The 24516-nt window shown below is 40.7% G+C and overlaps 1 protein-coding gene across 1 annotated transcript in view; it reads right to left on the reverse strand.

The window, feature by feature from the left end:
- Positions 1–24516, reverse strand: part of dpm1 (dolichyl-phosphate mannosyltransferase subunit 1, catalytic) — an 81103-nt gene that overhangs the window by 41772 nt on the left and 14815 nt on the right. Inside the window, exons 2-3 of the mRNA XM_041204518.1 lie at positions 12001–12100; positions 909–942 (exon numbers count right to left, since the gene is read on the reverse strand). Of these exons, the coding sequence (XP_041060452.1) occupies positions 909–942; positions 12001–12100 (134 nt within the window). The remainder of the gene's footprint in view (positions 1–908; positions 943–12000; positions 12101–24516) is intronic.

Here is a 24516-nt window from a genome sequence, read left to right on the forward strand (position 1 = left end):
CTGACTGTGGAAAGATAAGTGAGAGAAAAGGAGTGTCGGATCTTTTTAAGATATTCTGGATTCCAGAGTGAGGCAAGCAGCTAGCTACAAATTAACAAACTCAACTGGTCTGAATGCCAAGCTTGAGCCCAAGGCCAATTAAAATTAGGTGTCTTACATAAATATAATAAATAAATAAAATATTGAAATTGGCAGAATTCAGAATTGTACAATAAACAGATAGTATCAAATGTTTTCAAGGACTCTAACATGCCTTTCTAGGAACATCTAGAGTTACTTATTATTGAGCCATCAATGAACACAGTGTCGCAATGTATTAAAAAATACAACTTTCATCCCCTAGTGAGTAAATAATTTTTTAAAAACATTGTCATTGGTGTCAATTCATTATTAATTCAAAGACACAATACAGATATTTAGACTTGCAGAAAGCATTATTATTGGACACATCTCTGATTGGCAGCATTTATTGCTCATCTCTAGTTGGCTGGTTTGCTAGGTCATCTCACAGGTCAGTTAAGAGTCACATATAAGCCAGACAGTCTCAAAAGGACATTCTGAACTAATTTAGTTTTTAAAGATAACATATGAGTTTCTCCGGATTAACAGCGTAGGCCTCTGGATTACTAGTCCAGTAATGTAACTATTCTACAGTACCCAAGATACAAACAAAAACACTAATCCACATAAACAGATTTAAACAATTCTACAATACAACAATGTTGTCCCATTTTTAGCATTAGCAATGATCAGAACATTTAGATTGTTAAAATTAGTAAATGAGAAGTTCCAATTTCATCAATTATGCACTTTGCAGACCACTGCATATAAATCAAGTAACTTAACATCCAAACTGTAGGTTAAAATAGTTTTTGAACATTCATACAGGAAGACAACATAGTTCTTACCTAATCCCAGTTTCTTTGCTCTAGGTCTCAGCAGCTGTGGAAACATGAAATAGTAATTATAGCAAAATCTCTAAGAATTCTACTAGAAAGCCACATATTACAGTAAGGCACAGTTAATAGAGGGCGCATTGTCCTAAATCAACTTGAAAGCTATAGGCAACTTTGTATGTTACACGTAGATTGATCTCAGTACTTCTATTACTGTGGCATTGCTCAAAATGAGGGGGGATTTCCGTGGTATGGAAGTGAGGATTGGCACCTCCAATAAAAGAACTTAGAAAGAAATTTGTTATAGATAAACTCCAAAACAGTGGCGAAAATGTTTTTTTTTTTAAATTTAGTTCCTGGAAAATAAATAATGCTTTCCATATGCATAAGGAGAACACTTCATGGTATTATGAAGTAATCGCTGCAGTAACATGGGAAAACTTTTACTGGTCATCTGTTTATCATGCGGGTTTTGGGAAAACATAAAACTAACCTGCAGCTTTTCAACTTTATCAAACATCTCCCCCTCCATCACCTTCACATGGTCCATCTCCAACACTTCCCCTTCCTTCCTTGACCTCTCTGTCTCAATTTCTGGTGATAGACTGTCCACCAATATTCATTACAAGCCCAACGACTCCCACAGATACCTCGGCTACAGCTCCTCACACCCTGCTTCCTGTAAGGACTCCATCCCAATCTCTCAGTTCCTTCACCTCCGTCACATCTGTTTCAATTATTCCACTTTCCAAAATGGCACTTCTGACATGCCTTCCTTGTTCTTTAACCGAGGTTTCCCACCTACTATGGTTGACAGGGCCCTTGACATGTCCGACCCATCTCCTGCACCTCTGCCCTCACACCTTCCTCTCTCTCCCAGAACCATGATAGGGTCCCCCTTCTCCTCACTTTTCACCTCACCAGCCTCAGCATTCAAAAGATCATCCTCCACCATTTCTGCCAACTCTAGCATGATGTCATCATCAAATATATCTTCTCCTCACCCCCCACCCCAGTCGGTATTTCATAGGGACTGTTCCCTCGGGGACACCCGGGCCCACTCCTCCATCACCCCCAACACCTCATCCCCCTCCCAAGGCACCTTCCTATGCAATCGCAGAAGTGGCAACACCTGCCCCTTTACCACCTGCTTCGTCACCGTCCAAGGGCCCAAACACACCTTTCAGGTGAAGCAGCACTTCACTGACACCTCCTTCAATATGGATTACTGCATTCGCTGCTCCCAGTGCAGTCTCCTCTACATTGGAGAGACCAAACGCAGACTGGGTGACCGCTTTGCAGACATCTTCGATCTGTCCACAAGCATGACCCAGACCATCCTGTCGCATGTCATTTCAACACACCATTCTGCTCTCATGCCCACATGTCCGTCCTTGGCGTGCTGCAATGTTCCAGTGAAGTTCAATGCAAACTGGAGGAATAGCACCTCATCTTCCAATTGGGCACTTTACAGCCTTCCGGACTTAACATTGAGTTCAACAACTTCAGACCATGAACTCTCTCCTCTATCCTCACCCCGTTTTTTCAAATTAATTTTTATTTTTTATCCACTTTTTTATGTATTTTCATTTTTATTTGTTTATTCATTGTTTTATCCCACCTTTTATCCTATTTTCGATCTTTTTTCCCACCACTGTCCCCTTCCCCCACCCCCACCAGGTCCCATCTGTCACTTGTTCATGTTGTTCTTTCCAGAGCGCTTACACTTGTCCTGCTATTATCACATTCTGTTTTCTTACCTTAATGCCACCAACAGCACCTCCTTTAGCCCTTACCACTACCATTAACACCCTCTTTGTCCTTTTGTTAATGACATCTTTGTCAATCTCTCCTTTGACCCCACCTTTCATTGCCCTTCTTTCCAGCTTCAGCTGCTCCACAACCACCCCACCCCCCAAACCAAACTGTATAAATTTCATCACATTTTTACTTCTCTTTAGTTCTGAAGAAGAGTCCTATGGACTCGAAACATTAACTCTGTTTTTCTCTCCACAGATGCTGTTAGACTTGCTGAGTTTTTCCAGCATTTTTGTTTCAGATTTCCAGCATCCACAGTATTTTGCTTTTATCTGTACAAAAGTATTTAGTATTACTAAAAGGTTCAGCTTAAGAAACAAGTTTAAATTCAGAGCTTTTTAAAAATAGAAACAAACTTACTTTTACAGAATACCTGATCACATGTGTCAGAAATGTCCCAGAGCCTTTTATAATGAATTATCATAAAATACAGTCACCCATGAAAACAAATGTGGTAGGGCAGCCATCTTACAAAAGCAATGTCCCACGATCAGCAATTAAATGAATTACCAGGTCAATCTATTTTGGGTGATCTTAGCTAAGAGAAGATGCTACCACAGCACTGGAAGAATATTCTACTCCTCTTCATAATCTTTAATGCCCGCTGGATCACTGAAAGAGGCAGATGATTTAACACCTCATTCCAGAAGACAATATCTCCAACAATGCAGTAAGCTCAATCTAAGAGTTGGGCTTGAACACAAAATTGTTACTAAATTCGTCTCCAAAACTTGAATAATGGTATCATCCCTCCAACATCTTTCCTCCAGCAATAGAATATCTCTCTAATACAGACATACACACGGACACAAAGCCAAATCTCAACTCCTCCTCACAACAGAATGTGTGCCTGTGTCTCCCATCACCTCAGCAGGCTCCTTGCCCATATTCCCCTCATCAACAGGATCTCTCTCCTCCTCCCTCAACAAGCATTTATTTCCTGCTCTTTTCAAGCTGGCAAGTCTCTGATTGGCCCTGCAGCTTCAAGAACCTGCTCGCCATTTCCTGTCACTCACCCAATTTCTTAACTAGGTCAATAATTTGCCTTCAATTCCACGAACTTTAGCTAACAAGTCTCTCATGAGGAACTTTGTCAAATCACAGTGCAGAAGAGGCCCTTCGGCCCATCAAGTCTGCACCGACACATGAGAAACACCTGACTTACCTACCTAATCCTATTTACCAGCACTTGGCCCATAGCCTTGAATGTTATGACATGCCAAGTGCTCATCCAGGTACTTTTTAAAGGACGTGAGGCAACCTGCCTCCACCACCCTCCCAGGCAGCACATTCCAGACCGTCACCACCCTCTGGGTAAAAACATTTTTCCTCACATCACCCCTAAACCTACTGCCCCTCACCTTGAACTTGTGTCGCCTCGTGACTGACCCTTCAACTAAGGGGAACAGCTGCTCCCTATCCATCCTGTCCATGCCCCTCATAATCTTATACACCTCGATCAGGTCACCCCTCAGTCTTCTCTGCTCCAACAAAAACAACCCAAGTCTATCCAGCTTCTCTTCATAGCTTAAACGTTTCATCCCAGGCAACATCCTGGTGAATCTCCTCTGCACCCCCTCCAGTGCAATCACATCCTTCCTATAATGTGGCGACTAGAACTGCACACAGTACTCCAGCTGTGGCCTCACCAAGGTTCTATACAACTCCAACATGACCTCCCTACTTTTGTAATCTATGCCTCATTTGATAAAGGCAAGTGTCCCATATGCTTTTTTCACCACCCCACTAACATGCCCCTCCGCCTTCAGAGATCTATGGACACACACGCCAAGGCCCCTTTGTTCCTCAGAACTTCCTAGTGTCATGCCATTCATTGCCAAATTACTCCTTCTAAAGCGTATCACCTCACACTTTTCAGGGTTAAATTCCATCTGCCACTTATCTGCCCATTTGACCATCCCGTCTATATCTTCCTGTAGCCCAAGATACTCAACCTCACTGTTAACCACCTGCCTAATCTTTGTGTCATCCGCAAACTTACTAATCCTACCCCCTACATAGTCATCTATGTTGTTTATATAAATGACAAATAATAGGGGACCCAGCACAGATCCCTATGGTATGCCACTGGACACTGGCTGTCAGTCACTAAAGCATCCTTCTGTCATCACCCTCTGTATCCTACAACTAAGCCAATTTTGAATCCACCTTATCAAATTACCCTGTATCCCATGTGCATTTGCCTTCTTTATAAGTCTCCCATGTGGGACCTTGTCAAAGGCTTTGCTGAAATCCATATAAACTACATCAACTGCACTACCCTCATCTACACATCTGGTCGCCTCCTCTCATATCCCTTCTTTGCTCTCCTTATTGCTTTCTTAAGCTCCACCCTGCACCTTCTTTACTCCACTAATGCCTCTGCTGATTTGCTCCCCTTGTACTTGCTAAAAGCCTCCCTTTTCCTTCTCATTGTATCCTGAATGTCTCTGGTCATCCATGGCTCTCTAGGCTTGTTACTCTTTCCTATCACCCTAGAGGGAACATGTTGAGCATTTTCTTTTTGAATCCCCCCCCCCCCACACACTGCTCTTCTGTAGATTTCCCCACAAGTAGCTATTCCCAGTCTAGCATGGCCAGATCCTGCCTTATTTTACTAAAATCCGCTCTCTCCCAATCCAAAACACTTTTTTTGCAACTTGTCTATTTCTTTGTCCATAACAAGCTTAAATTGTACCATGTTGTGGTCGCTTTCACTAAAATTCTCCCCACCACCACCTCAGCCACCTGTCTGGCTTCATTCCCCAGAATTAGGTCCAGCACTTGTTAGATGCTCTACATATTGACCTAAAAAGTTCTCCTGTTACACATTTCAAGAAATCCACTCCATCCAAGCCCTTAATATTATGTCTATCCCAATTAATGTTGGGAAAGTTAAAATCACCTAATATAATTACCCTATTGTTATTGTTTTTACACACCTCCGCAAATCGTGCATATATTTGCTCCTCAGTTTCTCGCTGACTATCTGGGGGTCTATAATAATCACCTAACAATGTGGCTGCCCCCTTTTTATTCCTAAGCTCTACACACAAAGCTTCATTCGATGCCCCCTCCAAGATATCATCTCTCCTTACTGCAGCAACTGACTCCTTAACTAATAATGCAATGCCTCCTCCTCTTTTACCCCCCTCCCCTGCCTCACCTGAAGATTCTATACCCGGAATGTTGAGTTGCCAATCCTGCCCTTCCCTCAACCACATCTCTGTGAAGGCTACTATATCACAATATGTCAATCCTCACTCTTAACTCATCTGTTTTACCTGGCATTAAAGTAGAGGCCATCCAGCCTTACCTTACTCCCTTGAAACTTAATGCAGCTGTAATCCCTCTGACTTGATTGTTTTACTGTATTATGATGTGTCCCTATTCTGTTAATATTCTGTGTCCCCTCCCCCTGCCGAATTAGTTTAAACTCCTCCCAACAGCACTAGCAAACCCGCCTGTAAGGATGTTAGTCCCGCTCTGGTTCAGGTATAGACAGTCCCGCTTGTACAGGTCCCACCTTCCCCAGAAACGATCCCAGTAATCCAGGAATCTAAAACCCATCCTCCTGCACCAAATCTTAAACCACGTATTCATCTGTGCTATTCTGCTATTTCTGTGCTCGCTAGCACATGACACTAGGAGTAATCCAGAGATTGCAACCCAAGAGGTCCTGCTTTTTAGTCTACAGCCTAACTCCCTGAATTTTTGATGCAAGACCTCATCCCTCTTTCTATCTATGTCATTGGTACCAACATGTGTCATGACCCTTGCCTTATCACCCTCCCCCTTCAGGATGCCCTGCAGTCGTTCAGTGACATCCCGGACCCTAGCACCAGGGAGGCAACACACCATCCTGGAGTCACATTGACGGCCACAGTAGCGCCCATCTGTTCCACTGATATAGAATTCCCTATTACTATTGCTCTTCCTCCCCTCCTGTACAGACAAGCTGCTTGTGGCGCCAGAAGCTTGCCTTTGGCTGCAATCCCTGGAGGAAACAGCGCCCTCATAAGCCTCCAAAATGGAATACCGATTTGCGAGCGGGACCCCAGGGGACTCCTGAACTACCTGCCTGTTTCTCTTGGACTGCCTGGTGGTCACCCATTCCCTTCCTTCCTCAAGTCCCTTCAGCTGCAGTGTGACCACCTCTCTAAACGTGCTATCCACGATGCTCTCAGACTCGAGGATGTTCCAGTGTCCCCAGCCGCAGTTCCAGCTCTGAAACCCGAGCTTCCAGAAGCTGCAGTTGGACACACTTACTGCACACAAGCTGGTCCTGGGCACTGGAAATGTTCCTGGCTTTCCACATGGAGTACACCATGACTTTGAGCTCTCCTGCCATGACTTATCCCTTTAAATTAAGCCTTTTAAAACAATTACACTAGGGCCCTTCTTTCCTGATCCTCGTTACTACAGAATATACAAACTATAAACCACAAAAATACCTTAAGTTATAAACAATAGAAGTAGTAAATACTTACCCAACCTTACCCACTACTTACCAATCATTTCTCTTCCTTGTAGCCTCTACTGCTGCACCTTCCCCTCCAACCCCCACACCAGCCTGAATTGGAACTGTATCGCCGTTCCTTCAATGTTGCTGGATCAAAATCTTTGAATTCCCTAACAGCACAGTGGGTGTACCTACACCAGATAGACTGCAGCATTTCAAAAAGGCAGTTTACCACCACCTTCTTAAGGACAAATAGGGATGGGCAACAAATGCTGGCTTTACTAGGGATACTCAAATCCCATGAAAGGATAAAGAAAAACTCCCCTTCCTCCAAACATAAAAGTCCTAACTTTCATTCCAAACCGTGAGTCCTGTAAGTGGAGTCCTATGGGAGAAGTCAAATTGTTCGGCCCTTTGCAGCTGAGACCTGGAAAATTTTAACACCTGGTTCCATCTACATAGGCTCTATCGGTCTTCAACTCTAACCTAGTAGAAAGTGGTAGTTAGCCAGCAGAATGTCAAGCTACAGGGGGCGGCCTCTGGTTACGATAGTGGACCTGCATATTTAAAAAGGAGTCTGCTGCTTTCTAAAGGCTGTCCGTCTCGCTTGCTTAGATGAGCAGTTAAAGATCACAACTACCGGGAAGTCAGTGGGATCAGTGCAGGCAAGTCAGCAGAGCCATTTTTACTGCTGGCCGGGCATCAAATGACAACACCTTGCCTGGAGGGGGCAGGCTTGATGGACTAGGTAGCCTTTTTGTATAATAATGTAAATGTTGTATATATATATATAATTTGAAAAGTACGCAGGATTTTAATGATTGGAGTTCCAGTTTTTTTAAATAGTTCATTTTGATTTTAATGAAACCTGAGATTTTTCATGAGCCTTTGAAACAATACCTAGGCCCCTATGCTAGCTCGTGGCAGATTTTGGGATGGTGGGTGGCAAAGTGAACTGGAAATTCATCTGCTGTTCCAAAAATGAGGCAAAAGCTATTTTAGTTTTTTTTTAAAAAGGTTTTTGCAAAGGGGGATTCCCAGATGGGGGTGGCCTAAGCTACCCTTGTGGGGAGGAGCAGCCCTGTTTCACCTGGCCCCACAATTATCAGTCTGTCTCATCTTTAACAGAGTTTTTTTCAGTTGCTGTCTCCAGCATAGTTTTTCTCATTCTCTCCACTCCTCAACAAAGTTTTCCTCTCTCTTGACCTAACAGTTCTCCATGGGTCACACTAGAACAGATCAAACCAATGACCACTTCTTTGGTAATCACATCCAAGTATGAGCAGAGAAGTTTTTAAAAATTGATCAGCACAGCATTATTACTCCAACCTCCTCTTGCCTGCCTTCGTCTGTTTCTCTTTAAACCTTCCAGTTTTTGTTTAGAAAAAGAAAAATCAAGGTTGGTTATTTGCAATAACAATATTAATGTTCAAGAGGCTAAGAAGGCACAGACAGACAGCAATTCACTGAAATATGCCCTGCTCTTTTAATGAAAAAGCTGGCTCACAGATGACCAGTGGGATAAAGATACAGCTATAAAGCATGCAGATAACTCTTAATTTTCTAAATATGTCCTCTTTCTGCTACAGACAAATAAAAAGATTGATTTCAAAAAGGCTGGTTTAAAGGAACATATGATACAAGAGATTTATTTTATTGGTATGAACGTGTATATGATTAAGAGGAAAAATTCTGTAAAAGCACAAGCAATGTAAGTTTCATGTGCTACTCTTATTTTAATTATGGTGTTGTGACAAAATAGGATGCCTTAATTTTTAAAGGAATGACTTATTTAAGTTTTAGAGTTTGCAGAATTCAGTTTAAAAGGGGCTACTGCACTTCCTAATTTCTTGAGTGCTCGAATAAATCCATGATGGCATGGTCGCAGCAAGGGCCAAAACTTGGAAGAAGCACATGTCAGAGATGGAATTACAACACTGTAGTCCCAATTTTCCAATGAATGTTTGCCCATTCTTACACCTGGTAGTGCAGGATCTCTCATTAACTTTCCTTTTGAAATCACTGTGCTCCATCAGCTTTAGTTTATGAAAGGCAAGATGCTATAGCAGGTTTTTGTGGGGAAATGGAGATTAAACATAAAATCAGTGGAGCTCTCAGGATTCATGTAAAATAGAAATGGTGATTTTTAGATTGTAATCCAGTTTCCTGCCTCACATATGTAGACATATTAAGGTCAAAAGAACAAAGCATTGGGAAAAAGAACATGTTTTTCTGACTCTGAAATCTTTGTTCAAGATTAAGTAGTCCATATCAGGCATTACTTAAGCTTGATGTTATTCAGAGAATTTAGTACATTCCTCCTACAACACCTTAAATCACAGACTCAGTTACTAATTAGGTATATGTTGTAGGCTTTCAAATGCTCAAAAAGAATTAATGAAATGGTAGAGGACATCCTTATTGTTGCAGTGAGCTGAGTTGACTGTATAAAAGAGAACTTCTCTCAGGAAAGTAAACCATCAAAATCAGCCTGGGTGTGACTCAGGACTAACAATGGTTGAAGGAGTGTGAAACGTACTATAAAAATAAGCAAAAGTTTTTTGTTCATGGGATATGAACATCACTGGCAAGGCCAGCACTTGTCCATCCTTAAATGCCCTAGAGAAGGTGAGCTGAAGTTCATCAGGTGTAGGTACACCCACAGTGCTTTTAGGAAGAGGGACCCAGGTTTTTGACGCAGTGACGCTGAAGAAATGGGGATGTAGTTCCAATTCAGGATGGTTTGTGGCTTGCAGGGAAATTTGCAGGTGGTGGTGTTCCCATGAATTTGCTGCTCTTGTCATTCTAGATGGTAGTGGTCACAGGCTTGGAAAGTGCTGTCGAAAGAGGATTGGGCATGTTGCTGCAGTGCACCTTGCAAATGGTACACCCTGCTGCCATTGTACTGGTGGTGAAGGGAGTGAATGTTTAGGTGGCAAGAAGCAGCTGCTTTGTCTTAGATGGTATCAAGCTTCTTCAGTGTTGTGGCAGTTGCACTCATCCAGGCAATCTGATGACAAGTCACAGGCCTGAAACATTAACTCTGATTCTCTCTCTACACAGATGCTGCCTAGCCTGCTGAGTTTTTTTCCTGCATTTTCTTTTTCATTTCAGATTTCCAGCATTTATAGTTTTCTGCTTTTCAATTAGTCTTCATCACACTCCTGATTTATTCCTTGTAGATGGTGGACTTGGGTGTACTCACACAAGGAACACAAACTTAGCATGCAGGTATAGCAAACAATTAGGAAGGCAATTGGGATGTTGTCCTTTATTGCAAGGGGATTGGATTACAAGAATAAGGAAGTTTAGCTACTGTTGTATTGGGCTTTAGCGAGACCATACCTGAAGTACTATGTGCAGTTTTGATCTCCATATTTAAGGATGGATATACTTAAAGTTTCACTAGTTTGGTTCCTGAAATGAGGAGGCTGTCCTATGATGAGAGGCTGAGTAAATTGGGGCTATATTCTCTAGAAGAATGAAAGGTGATCTTATTGAACAGCAGCAGGATCAGCACATAGGAAATCAGCCAATCTGGTGGTCCCGAAGCTGATGGAATTAGTATGCATTTTGAAAATCTCTACTGCTGGTCTACAGCAGTATTTATTGCAGCTCCAACTTAGCAATGCCTCCCAGTATTAAATAAAAATGCCCACATTACAACATCTTTCTACCTCCTTTATACTTTTGTCTATCAGGTCTTGGTGGCAACTTCCCCTTCCTACAAAAAGTAGTCATCTCTTTACAATAATTCATGATCCTGTAAGGGGATAAGTCTTCGAAAAAATAATTCAGAATTTAAGTTTTGAAGAAATTGCTTATATTGAATTCACGTTGAAAAAGATTTAATTTTACCCAATGAACTATGAAGTGGTAGAACAAAAACAGAATTACCTGGAAAAACTCAGCAGGTCTGGCAGCATCAGCAGAGAAGAAAAGAGTTGACGTTTCGAGTTCTCATGGCCCTTCGACAGAACTTGAGTGAGTCCAAGAAAGAGTTGAAATATAAGCTGGTCCAAGGTGTGTGGGGGCGGGGGGAGAGAGAGAGAGAGAGAAGTGGAGGGGGTTGGTGTAGTTGTAGGGACAAACAAGCAGCGACAGACGCAGACCATCAAAAGATGTTACAAACAACAGAACAAAAGAACACATAGGCGTTAAAGTTGGTGATATTATCTAAACGAATCATGAGGACTCGAAACGTCAACTCTTTTCTTCTCCGCCGATGCTGCCAGACCTGCTGAGTTTTTCCAGGTAATTCTGTTTTTGTTTTGGATTTCCAGCATCCGTAGTTTTTTTGTTTTTATGAAGTGGTAGAGTCTTTCAAAAGAGAACTAGACAGGATTTGGTAATGAAATCATAGTTTAAATCTCGAACAAAACAGTGATAGAAGCTGTGGCTTGGGTTGACGAATTCAGAAGGAACCAAAGATGGGGACTAACTACAGTACCACATAAACACCAGATGGAACTACAGAAGCTTGATGACCTTGAATCGCTGAGTGGCCTTGCCTCATTCCTTACATTCTTATGTTCTTACTGCTACAGTATAACATTTCTATTTCCCACAAGAGCTATCCTCATGGCCTATCTCAGTGAAACTACTAGTCAGTGCCAAATTATGGGGTGTTCTGTTCTACCAACTTTGGCCACAAACTCAGTTCCCTTGGAACTTTTAGTAGCTGGCACAGAGAGATTATTTATATCCTATTTGCAGGATAGTCCCAGAGGTGAAAAGATTATACCACACAATAGACCACCCAGTTCCCTGAAGAAAAAGACTCAGCATATATGGCTAATTTACAGATACTACTCAAAAACTTACGATTTTATCAGATCCATAAATCTGTTCCAACTGTTTGGCAACCTCAAGTGTCCCATCAGGACTTCCATCATCAATCACTATAATTTCATAGTCAAATCCACTGTAAACAAGAACAGAACACACATCACAGAATTGTTACAGCACAGAAGAACAGAACACATATCATTATTAAAGTGCAAAACATGGGAAATCATCTTTTATCAATCAGCCAGACAAAAGAGATCTGTTCACTTGTAAGAAACTGGTGCCCATCCCCCACCCTCGCCCACCTTTACATATACCTGTCAAGTCTTGATGGCAGATTTGGGGCGCAACTACAATTTTAACTTAAGCCCGAGCAGTGAAGTTACTGCAGCTTTCCTGTCAGGCTGAACCACAGTACATTAGCTGCAAAAAGGTAAAAAAAAACCTTTGTTTGTGGGGCCAGGTGAAACACGAGTGCTTCTCTGGTCCCCACAAAGATAGCTTTGGCCATTTCTGCCCTGGAACCCCTTTACAAAAACTTGATCCACCTTTTTTAAAAAAGCTAAAATAGCTCTTGCCACATTTTTTGGAGCAGTGGGTGAGTTTCCAGCTAACCTCACCACTCAACATCCCAAAACTTGCCTTGAGCCAGCATCAGGGCCTGTGGATTGTTTCAAATGGTCATGAAAAAAAGCTTGGGTTTTCATTAAAATCAAAAATTCCAATAATTACAATTATATGTACTTTTCAGATTTTAACATTCTATACACTCAACATTTATACAACTATATAAAAAGATTACAAGCCCAATTCATCCTGAAAGGTTCAGTCATTTCATTGGTTCACCTTTCAAATCTAGCTGAGAGAGGAAATAAACCTGAGACCAATTTCAGAAAGCCTCTTAAAAATTCCTCTCCAACTCCCTATGACATTCAGCAAAGCTCCAGGAAATTGTGGTAACTTATAAAAGCCTATTATTCTCAACCAATCTAGATCTGAAAATGGTCTCCTCTCTCAGGAACGTGACCAGATCTTTTTTGAAGGGCTACAGAAAATCCATACTCATCATATGCTCTTAAACTATTCTGGAGGACACTGCCTCTAGGAAAAGAAAATTAGCTTTTCAGGGACAATCAGAATGGTTAGTAAGACTTATGAAGCTAGTATGCCATTAAGAACCCAGTTACAACTCTTTCAAGATGTGCATCTTTTTCAAGGGTCTTTACAGCGAGACTAACGGCGTAGAAGTGGAGGTCCTCACCAATTCATGACTGCAACGCACTACAGTTTTTGAGAACCTATACAGTGCACCCTAAAGAGGAGTATGGACAGCAACTTCTGGACTTCTCTGTTATTCTGCCCATGTCTGGACTGTGAAAGTTGCTGTCAGTTTCAGTAGCATAATGACACCACAGCAAATTCCAGGCCACTTTTATGGACCTTCAATGATGTATGAACTATGACTTCTAGGTGCCTCTCCTGTTTTATAATTTTAACAAGTACCCCCAACGGATGCCTCAAGTATTTCACACTCAAAAATGGAGATCCTGCTTCACTAATCTGTTTGAGTTATTTTGGGAGTGATCAGATTAGTGGTTGATGGCAGTCTAATTGATGAACTATATCTTGAATTCATGTACATAACACTATCTATCCACACTGAAGAACATCTGACACACATGGGCCAATTCTCTTACTTCAGCTAAATTGGTCTATTAAGTTGTCTAAAATCCCAAATCTTGTGCATATTATTGTGTCTTCTGCAAATGTGGGGATGATTCCATTAATGTGCTTATCTAAATCATTAAAAGATTATAAATAACATTAATTATTCTTGCAGAACTCTGTTCTTGACCTGGCCCTTGCAGATTTACTCCCATGGATAATGACCTTCTGCTTACAAGTTTAGAACCATGTTATCCAACATAATATCTGACCATCAATTCCAATCAAGTCAGGAGTGTGATAGAATACTCACCACTTGCATGAATGGTTACAGTCACAATAGCACTCAAGAAATCAATACCACGCAGAACACAGCAGTTCATTTGATCAGCATCCCTTCTACAAATATTGTTCTGCTCCATCAATAGGGCACTAAACCTGCAATAATTAGTATTCACAGGAAGCCACAGCAACAACTCCCTACCGTTACTTTGACAACTCCTCATTCATCCATAACTATCCTCAAGAACAGCAATGCCATGGGAACACCATCTATTCCAAATCATGCACCATCCTGACTTGAACATATAATGTCATTCCCCCACACCTTAAACGAGCTTATATTTCACCCCTTTCCTCGGATTCACCTAGTTCTGTTGAAGGGTAATGAGGACTCGAAACGTCAACTCTTTTCTTCTCCGCTGATGCTGCCAGACCTGCTGAGTTTTTCCAGGTAATTCTGTTTTTGTTTTATATAATGTCATTGCTTCATCTTTACTGGGTCAATATCCTGGAATTCCTTATTTAACACCATCTTATGAGCACCGTTACCCCCAAGGACTGCTGTGGTTTGAGGAGAAAGCCCACCACCATAAATGCTGCTTTGCCAGCACTGCCCACATACAGAATAAAGTAAACATTTCTGGAAATCAAGATATAGTTTATCAATTAGGCTGCCATCAACTACTAATCTGATCACTTCCTCAAAAGAAAAACTCAGATTAGTGAAGCAGGATCGCCATTTTTGAAAACCATGCCGAGATTCCTTAGTAGTAACCAAAGTCTCCTAATGGCCATAAGTAGCAACCCTTACACTGTTTTAAACATCTATTCTTCAAACAGCATCAATGACAAGCTAATGGGTCTATAATTAAAGTTCCTTTGGAACTAGCCTAAACCTCAAAGAGCTATGAACCACTGGCTCACATTATATCTCTGCCTTTCCTTTAGCAACCTGAAATAAATGCCATCACGTCCATTATCCAAGATAGCCTTGAATATCTTAATTATAGCTAAGGCCATTCCCACACTTAAAGCATTATCTCTCTTCAGCATGAGTCATACCTCAGAAATATCTGTAATAGTGAAAATAGATGCAGAGTAACATTCAATATTTCAACCAAATTTTGCTCTGCTAAAGTTCACAGAAGGATCCAAATGGTCCTTAATCATTTTCTGCTGCCAATAGCATTAAAAGGTTTATCATTGCTACAGGATCCAGAATAGATGCTAAGAATCAACTTTTTACCAGAAGCACCAGAACTTAATGACTAATATTCTCCCATTCTATTACAACTATATGGTCTTGTATGAAGCTTCACTCTTCCTTTTTGACCTCTCCTTTCCTATCAGAATAATCTGACCCTTTCAACTAAACTTAAGAACTATCATTAGGATCCAACCACATTTGAGAGACACTCAAATCTGACTCCTCCATTGAAGCATGTGCTTTCAAAACTTCCTTGCATCCCTCACGTGGATTCCCTTATATAAATTGCCTTGTTCCCTGTGATTAAAACTAGTTAGAACTTGTTTACAAACATTTTGGTCCGACCACTATTATAGTGTTTAAGTAGGCTGGATACTACATATTTAAACACAGTTGAAAATAACTCGCAGTGTTTAAAATATCCTTTCCCACACAATACAGTATGCCTTTTAGTTTCTTTTTATCCCTCTTAAGGTCTTTGAACACACCGTTGTTACATAGATCCATGCTCAGCTCTCCCAATTTTTGTGCTCTGACAATACAGAGACCACTCTGGTCAAAGCCACAAATTATATCCTTTATGGTTACATGTGATGCACTATTCTTGCCCCCTCAGCTTCTCCATGTTGACCATTCAAAGCTTCTCTTTTGTGATCCACCTAAATGAGACTCCAACTTGTCTTGATATGGCTGATACATCACTGCTTTTCCTCACTTACGCATTGCTTCTTGGCATCATCTACTGGCATGAGGTTCAGGTTCCGCACACACATAAACAACACCCAGTTTTAACTTTATGGCAAACCTCAACTCCATAGTTACCACTGTGCTCTCAGACTGCCTGTCAAACATCAAGTCATGGATGAACGAACTCAACATTGGTAAGTCAAGCTACTGCTGTTTGGCTCTTGCCAAAAGCCATAAACTTGTCACCACTTCATTCTCTACCCTGGCTGCTCAATCAAGTTGAACCCAATAGCGCACAGCCTTGGTGTCGTTTTGACCCTGAGCTGAACTTCAAACACCATATCCTAGCCATTATCAAGACTCCTTCCTTCCACTATGCAATATTTCCACATGCACTTCTACTTCATTCCCAGTACTATTGTATATCTAATCTATATTTTTCTTATCTCCAGGTTCAATTTCTCAGACCTTTTGTCATTTGGCTCCCTACCTCCAGCCTACATAAAGCTTTTTTTAAAAGTCTGTTCGCATTCTGTTGGACATTAAGTCCCACTCAGCCATTGCTTGTCAACCTCCACTCTCTCCCTACTCCCCAAGGTATTGACATCCAAAACCTCATCCTCTTTTACAATTTTCTCCACAGCATTAATCCATCCTACTTCTGCAGCCTAAAATCCTAGAATTCAGCCAATGCCTTCCAGCCTTGTCAAGCATCCCATACTCCATCATTCTGAGAACTTTCAACCATCATGGCTCAACTCTCCTTATCCAATCACCTGCACTGCCATCTCGCTCCCCAAACCTCTCTCAACCACAATTGCCATCATCTCCCCTAATTCTATTACTACTAGACATCTGTCTCCTTCCTGAGTAACACCTTAGGATGTTTACTACATTATAGGAACAAAATAAATGATGTTTTTATTGTGGAACATAGCAATGAAGTAAAATTGGAAGGATATTGTGAGCATTTACAAAAATATGTTCGATTATAATGAATGGAATTTGTATACTGTATCAGGAAGTCAACAAGCAGATACAAATTAACCTATTTACAGCATTTATCAATCCATTACTCCTTACTTACAAGTTGATTTCAAAGTACTTTTTTAATATATAAAAAGTTACTTGATTCTACCCAAATGTCAGCTTTGTTCATCTGGTACCACACATACCTCAGTCAGGTTGTGGATTCAAGACCCACTTTGGACCTCAGCAAATATTCTAGTTTGATATTCTAGTGGAGTACTGAGGAAATGCAGCATTTCTGTAAGTGCTATCTTTCAGAACAGGTACTAAAATCAAGGCTCTGGCTGCAAGTTCTGATGTGGATAAATTAACCACACTGAAAAGCAGAGAATTCTCCTGGTGTCCTAGACAACAATGTTCCCTTAAACAGCTCTACCAAACACAAATTATCTGGCCATTCACTGATTTGCTGTTCATAAGATTTGGCTGTGCACAAACTAGTTTATGAATTTTCCAACCTAACAACAGCGTCTGCGCTGTGATGCACTTTTGGGATGTCTTCAATACATGATAAAATTCAAGTTATTTCTTTCTACTTATTATAGATTACAAATGTGAAATGCATGAATTGAGCTCAGTAACCTTCCTATTATACATATCTCAAATACTGAAATTCACCACTGCGATAACTGTGTGTGTAAATGCATCAATGACATCACTAAGCTTTGCAGACATTAACATATGGAATTCATTAACCTCAGTAGAATTGGAGGTGGGAGGGCAGGGGGAGGGCTTGTTACAATCAATTTTTGTGTTCCTCAGCTGGGAGGAGAGAGGGAAGGAAAAATAAAATACAGCTGCTAATCCTAATAGCTGATCAGTTAGAGCCTGCTGCAAAGTACATGCGTGGACATCAGCATTTTGACTGCAGTACTCTCCACAGTTCCCCAGTACAATAGCCTACTGAAACTTTGTGTCTAGGCTTACAAACAAACAATAGCTATATGGATGGCTTTTGGCGCCTGTGAAACTGTACCCCATCACCATCTAAAAGATGGTTTCTCCAGCTACATTATATATCAGGGGTGGTCAAGCCGCAGCTCACAAGCCGCATGTGGCTCTTTGACACACAAGAGTGCAGTTCATTTCTTGTGCTATGAAACTGCTTAAATTGTCCATTGGCAGGAGGTAAACAACCAGGTTCAGCCTCAGCCATGAACAGCTTCATGGAGGAAGAGAACCGGACAGCAGACAGCAGCAAAGGGAGGAGGGCTAAGATCAACAATTTGTTTAGGCGCCATCACAAGATGTCTTTCGTAGTTTCCTGCCGGGCTTACGAAGGGCCATGTGACCTTCAGCGCCATTTTCTCCAGTTTCCTAACCCACCCTCTCATTGCTGACCCTCCAACTTGCAGCCTATGTCTGGAAAGGGAGGAAAGAATTTAATACAGAACAGGAATGTAAGAATTTATTGCTTTAGGACACAGGTACTGTTATTCAAATTTGTTATTCAGTAGGTGGTTACAGCTTTTTTTCAAGTAAAATCAATCTTCTTTTTAAACCTCTTGATTTATTTTCCACATTGGAAGACTGCCAAATTCAGTTAAGCAGTGGGCTACATTACTAGGTCAAAGATTGGAAATGGCTACAAGAGCAAGTCAGAGACTGGGAATTCTGTTGAGTGTAACTCACCTCCTGACTCCCCAAAGCCTGTTCACAAGGCACAAGTCAGGAGCGTGATGGAATACTCTCCAATTGCCTAGATGAGTACAGCTCCAATAACATTCAAGAAGCTCGACACCATCCAAGACAAAGCAGCCTGCTTGACTGACACCCCATCCACCACCTTCAACATCCAGGCCCTCCACCACTAACGCACCAGTGGCAGCAGTGTGTACTATCTACAAGACACACTGCAGCAACTCAAGGTTCCTTCGACAGCACCTTCTAAACCCACAACCTCTAGCACCTACAAGGGCAAGGGCAGCAGATACATGCGAGCACCACCACCTGGAAGTTCCTCTCCAAGCCACACACCATTCTGACTTGGAACTGTATCGCTGTTCCTGCACTGTGACAAGGTCAAAAACCTTGAACTCTCTCACTAACACTATGCACCACGAGCACTATGGGTGTACCTACACCACATGGACTGCAGCAGCTCACACAACTACCTACTTTAGGGGGAATGGGCAATAAAAATGGTCTAGTCAGTGATGCCCACATCGCGTTAAAGAATTTTTGAAAATGTGTTAGCCCTGATGTATGTCAGTGAAGAAGATTTGTTTTTGTCATGATCTGAAATGTGTGTGAAGGAAGCCTGGAAGATAAGAGAGGAAGAAGCTGTGTGAAGGAAGCCTCGAGTTTAGAGAGAAAAAGCTGAAAGTTTCCTCACAGAAGTGTGTGCAATAGTAATAAAAACATCGAGAAAAGATAGTCCGTGTCTTGCAGCTCTCAAATGTCTGCAGATTATCGTGTGCAGCTCTGAGGTTTAGAAGATTCAGCCACCCCTGTTATATATTCTAACAGAGCTACAAGTTTATCAAATCTACAGGAAAATAAATAATTAGGTTTGAAAACAACTAAGATTAACACCCTATCCAGTTTATTATTAAAGACTTTCCTCCTGTGGTTTTCCTTCCTTCATTTAGGTCCCACATTTTCTGACTGAAATGGCAGACAGCCAAGTTACTCTCAGAGTTTAGTCAATCTTGCCCTGTAACTAAAGGCTGGAATGTTCATCAAAGTTACTGGGTTGCCTGTCCTTCAATTTTTCCTACCTCACTGGACAAAGCATGTCAGTTCCAGTCAATGCCTCTACCAATGTTAAGTTGCAATATTCCTATGGGAGTTATTAATTTCAAAGATGCTATATCCAAAGACTAAATAGACATGATAATTAAAGAGAAAAAAGTATAATTTGTATCAATTCTAACATTAAAACTTTTAAAAGTTCATGTCATGAATCAATTTCAAGTCAAGTTATATCGGAGTGGAACATTACTTAAGAAAAGTGACATTGACATTGCACTGTATTGTACCAACATACTCCACATAGAAACAGGTTACAGTGAAATTTATAGCCCAACGATCTGTGCTCTGGTATGCATCTGTTTTGCCTGTGGACTCCACCTTTCTTACTGCCCACATAGTATACTGTAATTTCTTTCCTCACTTTCACTGCACCAATAATTAATTAATTGAGAGTTTGGCAGGAGCACATGTGGCCAATGAAATGATGTGCATCTGTCACTTTTCAGAAAGTAAAAGCGTACATTTTAAAAGCCTTTTGCCATGGGCTTCAATGTTTAAGCTTTCAGAAAACACAGGCAGCAAAATTCTAGCTTGTGGGTTAATGCTGTCAGATTAGAAAGTTACATGTTAACTGTTTATATTATATAATATATACACTTGTCTTAATACAAACAAGCTGCTTTTCAAAATCCTGAAAGCTACTCTGAATACTCAGGTAAAATGACATTTTATTGGAATGGATATTATTTCTAATGTAGGTTCTTAACACATGGTACAATAGGAAGGATGGGGTACATGCAATCCCGTGATCTAACTGTTCGTGTAACTAAATATGGTAGGCTCTTGCAGGAACATGCTACTTGGAAGCTGGCCAAATGGCATGTTATAACAATGTGCATTCTACAGACAGGGTTGAAAAAGAACAGGACTCAGTTAAGGAAAATTGCGTAAATCCTGTGTAGTATTGCAAGGCAATGTTAAATATTTATTCAGTACATTATAATAATATAAACTGTCTGCTGCCAGCAATGCCAAATTAAGGAATATAGTTCCTTTTCAGCAACTTTTCAGGTCTTCATTCAGAAATGGAAACTTTTGGTGCAGACCTGTACATAATCAGTTCAGTAGGTTGATATTATACATTGTACAACAAAAGTACAGGCCCGAGTAGTTGTATTTGGGTTCACAATTTGAAACCATTGTGCAGAGTCTTGCATGAAAATACATCAGAGACAAAAAATCAAGTTGAAATGGGGAGTTTCAATAAATTTGCTGACATTTTGTGTAGCAGGATGTTAAATAAGCTGTCTGGAGATCTATAAAGTATATAAAGAAGGATCAGGAGCTACGCACTAAGAAAATAAACTGAAAACCTTGCTCATATTACTTAAAATTTGCCAATTACTACAATCTTAGGGCAAACTTTTATTGCATTTTTCAGTAGGCATGTTTCATTGACATGGATTATAATATATTACTTTTTAAAAAAACCTTTGGCTCAAACTGTGAATCAAGATCAGATTTCATATACTGTATATTAATCCAGTACATATTTGAACTTTGTCATTACATGATTTTTCAGACGTTGCATTCCAAATATCACTCAAAGATAGCACATTTTTATCAATTCAAGATTTAAATATATCGCAGCAATTTGAGGACATGAATTGGGGTTCTAAAAGTACAGTAATTAGCAAAATATATCAGGATGTAGGAGGAAGGTACACAATGCAAATTCTATAATGAACAATTGTTTTTCCTAATTTATTGTATTTATGCTGTGGTGCCACTCAGAATTTTGACCTGTTGCCACAACATATCATCTACAGGCAAGCGGTCTTAAACAGTGTGTTGATATGCAATTCAAATTTAACTTTTAAATCTTATCTCTGCTGCTACTTCCAGCATTCCAGCTGTTGCAGTTATACAAAGAAGTGGGAGGCCTGAACTTCATTGGAGTGGCAATCTGAGACGAATTGCTACTGCACTCCTAGTTTCTTACCTGGAAATCTAGCCAATCTTTTCTCGACCAACTTCCCAGCTCAGGCTGGGAGAGAACAGCCTGGTGCAGCGCTTTCCAGAGGCCTTGTGTCGAGGGCTAGAGAATCGGAGGTAAGGAAGTCACGCCCTCTTTTTTACGGTGCTAGCTGCCGTAAAGCAGGCTAGTATAAAGGTCCAGCCACTTTCAGAAGCCAGGGAGAAGGTAAGTTTGTTCGGTAAGTCAGTAGGATTGGGGAAGTGGAAGGGGGGTGGCGGTGGGTCGGTCAGTCAGGGGGCGGGTCTGTTGGGAGTTAGAGGCGGGGGTGTTGGCTAGTCAGGGGTAGGTCAATTGGTTGGGAGTGTGTTGTTTTGAGTGATCGGCAGGGGTTCATTTGGGCTGGGGGGGGGGGGTGGTGTCGGTTGGTTGGGGGGTGAGGCAGAGAGTGGGTCAATACTATAGTTAGCCAGGAGCTAGAAGTGGTTTTAATTCTTCTAACTTTTCCTGGGTAACCATTCCAGTGAGACAGTTGGAACCATCCAAAGTTTCCGATTTATTTCGTACTTTGGGATGGTTCCCAGTGCTGGGCAATTGTCCAACAGAAGTCTGAACTTCCCAGGCAATTACTGTGCTATCCTCATTTGGAGATTTCGGGAGGTGGTTTCCCAGTGCATCTTTGGGGTACCCCCACACCTCCTCAGTTACAATCCCCCAAAAGCTTGGACGTTACAGACAGGGGTTGTGGGGGTGGGAAAACTGCTAGAAAAGGAAACAGGATTGAAGAGTTATGCTGCTATATATCAATTCTCCACCCCACAGATATATTCATTTCATTCTTTAGTGATTCCAGCCACACCACAGGCTCAATGTCCTCCAGCAATTCCTATTTAAGAGGTCTCACTATTTCAAACTTTGCCCAAGTTGTTTTCCATCTCAAGAACTGCAAGTGTATGCCCAGTTATGGAGCTTTTCTTTGATAGAAGGAGCAGTTTATCCTTCATCTCAAAACGTAGCCAAACCATTTCATGCTCCACCTAGCCAGGTTCACTGACATGTCTTTGTTAGTTGTCTGGTCCACCGTGATTTTTTTTACAAAAAGATTGGAATGAGATCTGGAACTGATACACCATCTGTATATCTTCAAGCATAAATATGAAACTTAATTTTTCAAGAGTCAATCCAGTGATGTTTCCTTTTCAGCTTGCCAGCATCTGATATTATAAAGGAGGCAAACTTTAACCATCCATGCCCTTTTCTGAGTTCCAAGCAGTCATCAAAAGTAGCAGCAAACCCCCTGCACTTCCTTCCTGTTGGAGGACTTTTGATATTAAAGCACCTAAATAATTTCACTGGTCATCGCAGTAATTATGAAATCATAGAATGTTACAATGCAAGAGGCCATTCAGCCCATCAATCCTATGCCAGCTATTGGAAAGAGCTACAATTACCCTCCCCTACTCCTTTTCCACAGCACTGAAATTTTTTCCAAGTATATATCCAATTCCCTTCCAAAAGTCACTAATGAATCTGCTTCTGTCACCCTTTCAGGCAGTAATTAATTGTTAATATCACTGTCCAGGGTATTGTGTGTTTTGCCTGGGTCTGCTTAATTCTATTTGTTTTACCATTGCCTTAATGGAGGTGTAACTGGGAGCCAGATTAATTAGGGGATTTAGGTGTTATTATAGTAGTAACCTGTAGACCTATGTATATCCTTAAAATCTTTTCTTTTATTAATAAATGTTTAATTTAGTTTTGTGAAAAACAAGTCTCAGTGGACTTATTACTACTGAATTCAAGGCATGCATCTCGAAATGAAATACAAATTGCAAAACAGTTGTGGCAGCTGTTTCAAGTTTCGCTCTGGGATTTGAGCCGCTCGACATTATCCGCTGTGCCATAACAATGAATAAATCTGAACAACTTTTGATGAAACTAGGCATTGTGGTCTAAAGAAAGAAAACACAACTGGACAACTGCATTAGAACCCATAAGAGTTGACCAACTGAATCTAGAATCATATAGTAGACCTGATAGTTTCAATACTATATTTCTATAAGTAACAGACCTTAGCTTCTTCCATTAGTATAATAGTTATGTAAATTAGGATCAAGTAGAACTGATGTCATCTTAATACCCTAAGACTAATAGTCTCCTCTTATTTTGATTTATGGTAATTTGAATTAAAAACACACATATTCCTTCAATTGAAGATAAAATTATTGAAGATAATTTAATTTGTGCCTTATAATTTGGACTATTCTTTAATTTGAATTCAACTTCCATTTTCAAATAAGATCTCAACAGTGAAATGCACTGCTTAATTTGAATTCAACCCCATGATCAACATTGGGTGATTAAAATTGAGTCTCCTGAGTACAGTACATTATCGAGTGCGGGGAGCAAATTGAGAAGATGGGTAGATAGAAGTGCACCACCCTCCACACCGTCAAGGGAAAAGTACAAGATCAAACATGTGCTAGAGCAACCTAGATAAATGAAGAAAGCTGCAGCACAAAAATTAATAACTCTCCAACTGCACTTACCATCTATCTGGAACGTATGAACTATCACTGATTACCAGCAGAGTTTTTTAACCAAAGGAAGAGGGCATGCACTTCAACTTGTCCTGAAGTCAAAGGTGAATTGATTGCATCAAATAATTTAGAACTGGCCCTATTCCTATATCATGAATCAGCTGCTTCAAAATCATTGCATAATCAATTCCAGGTCAAAATATGGGATGGGCATTCCCACAAAAAGCAATAACATTTCAAAAATTATATTTAATCATAAGCCAGAAAATATCGTCACTGTCGGTAAACTGTACACTATTCACAAACTTCATTGATGGAAATGGCTCAGGTAATGAAAAAAAATTATAAGCATTATACGGTTATGGTATGAGTTAGCATAACTGAGGAATAAAGAACATTGCTGCTGACCAGGGATGTAAACCACCCCTCTCTGTTTTTGCGGTGCTATTGCTCAGCCTGTAAATTACTTTAAT

The sequence above is a fragment of the Carcharodon carcharias genome, chromosome 14 (genome assembly GCF_017639515.1).
Source record: "Carcharodon carcharias isolate sCarCar2 chromosome 14, sCarCar2.pri, whole genome shotgun sequence".
NCBI lineage: Eukaryota > Metazoa > Chordata > Chondrichthyes > Lamniformes > Lamnidae > Carcharodon > Carcharodon carcharias.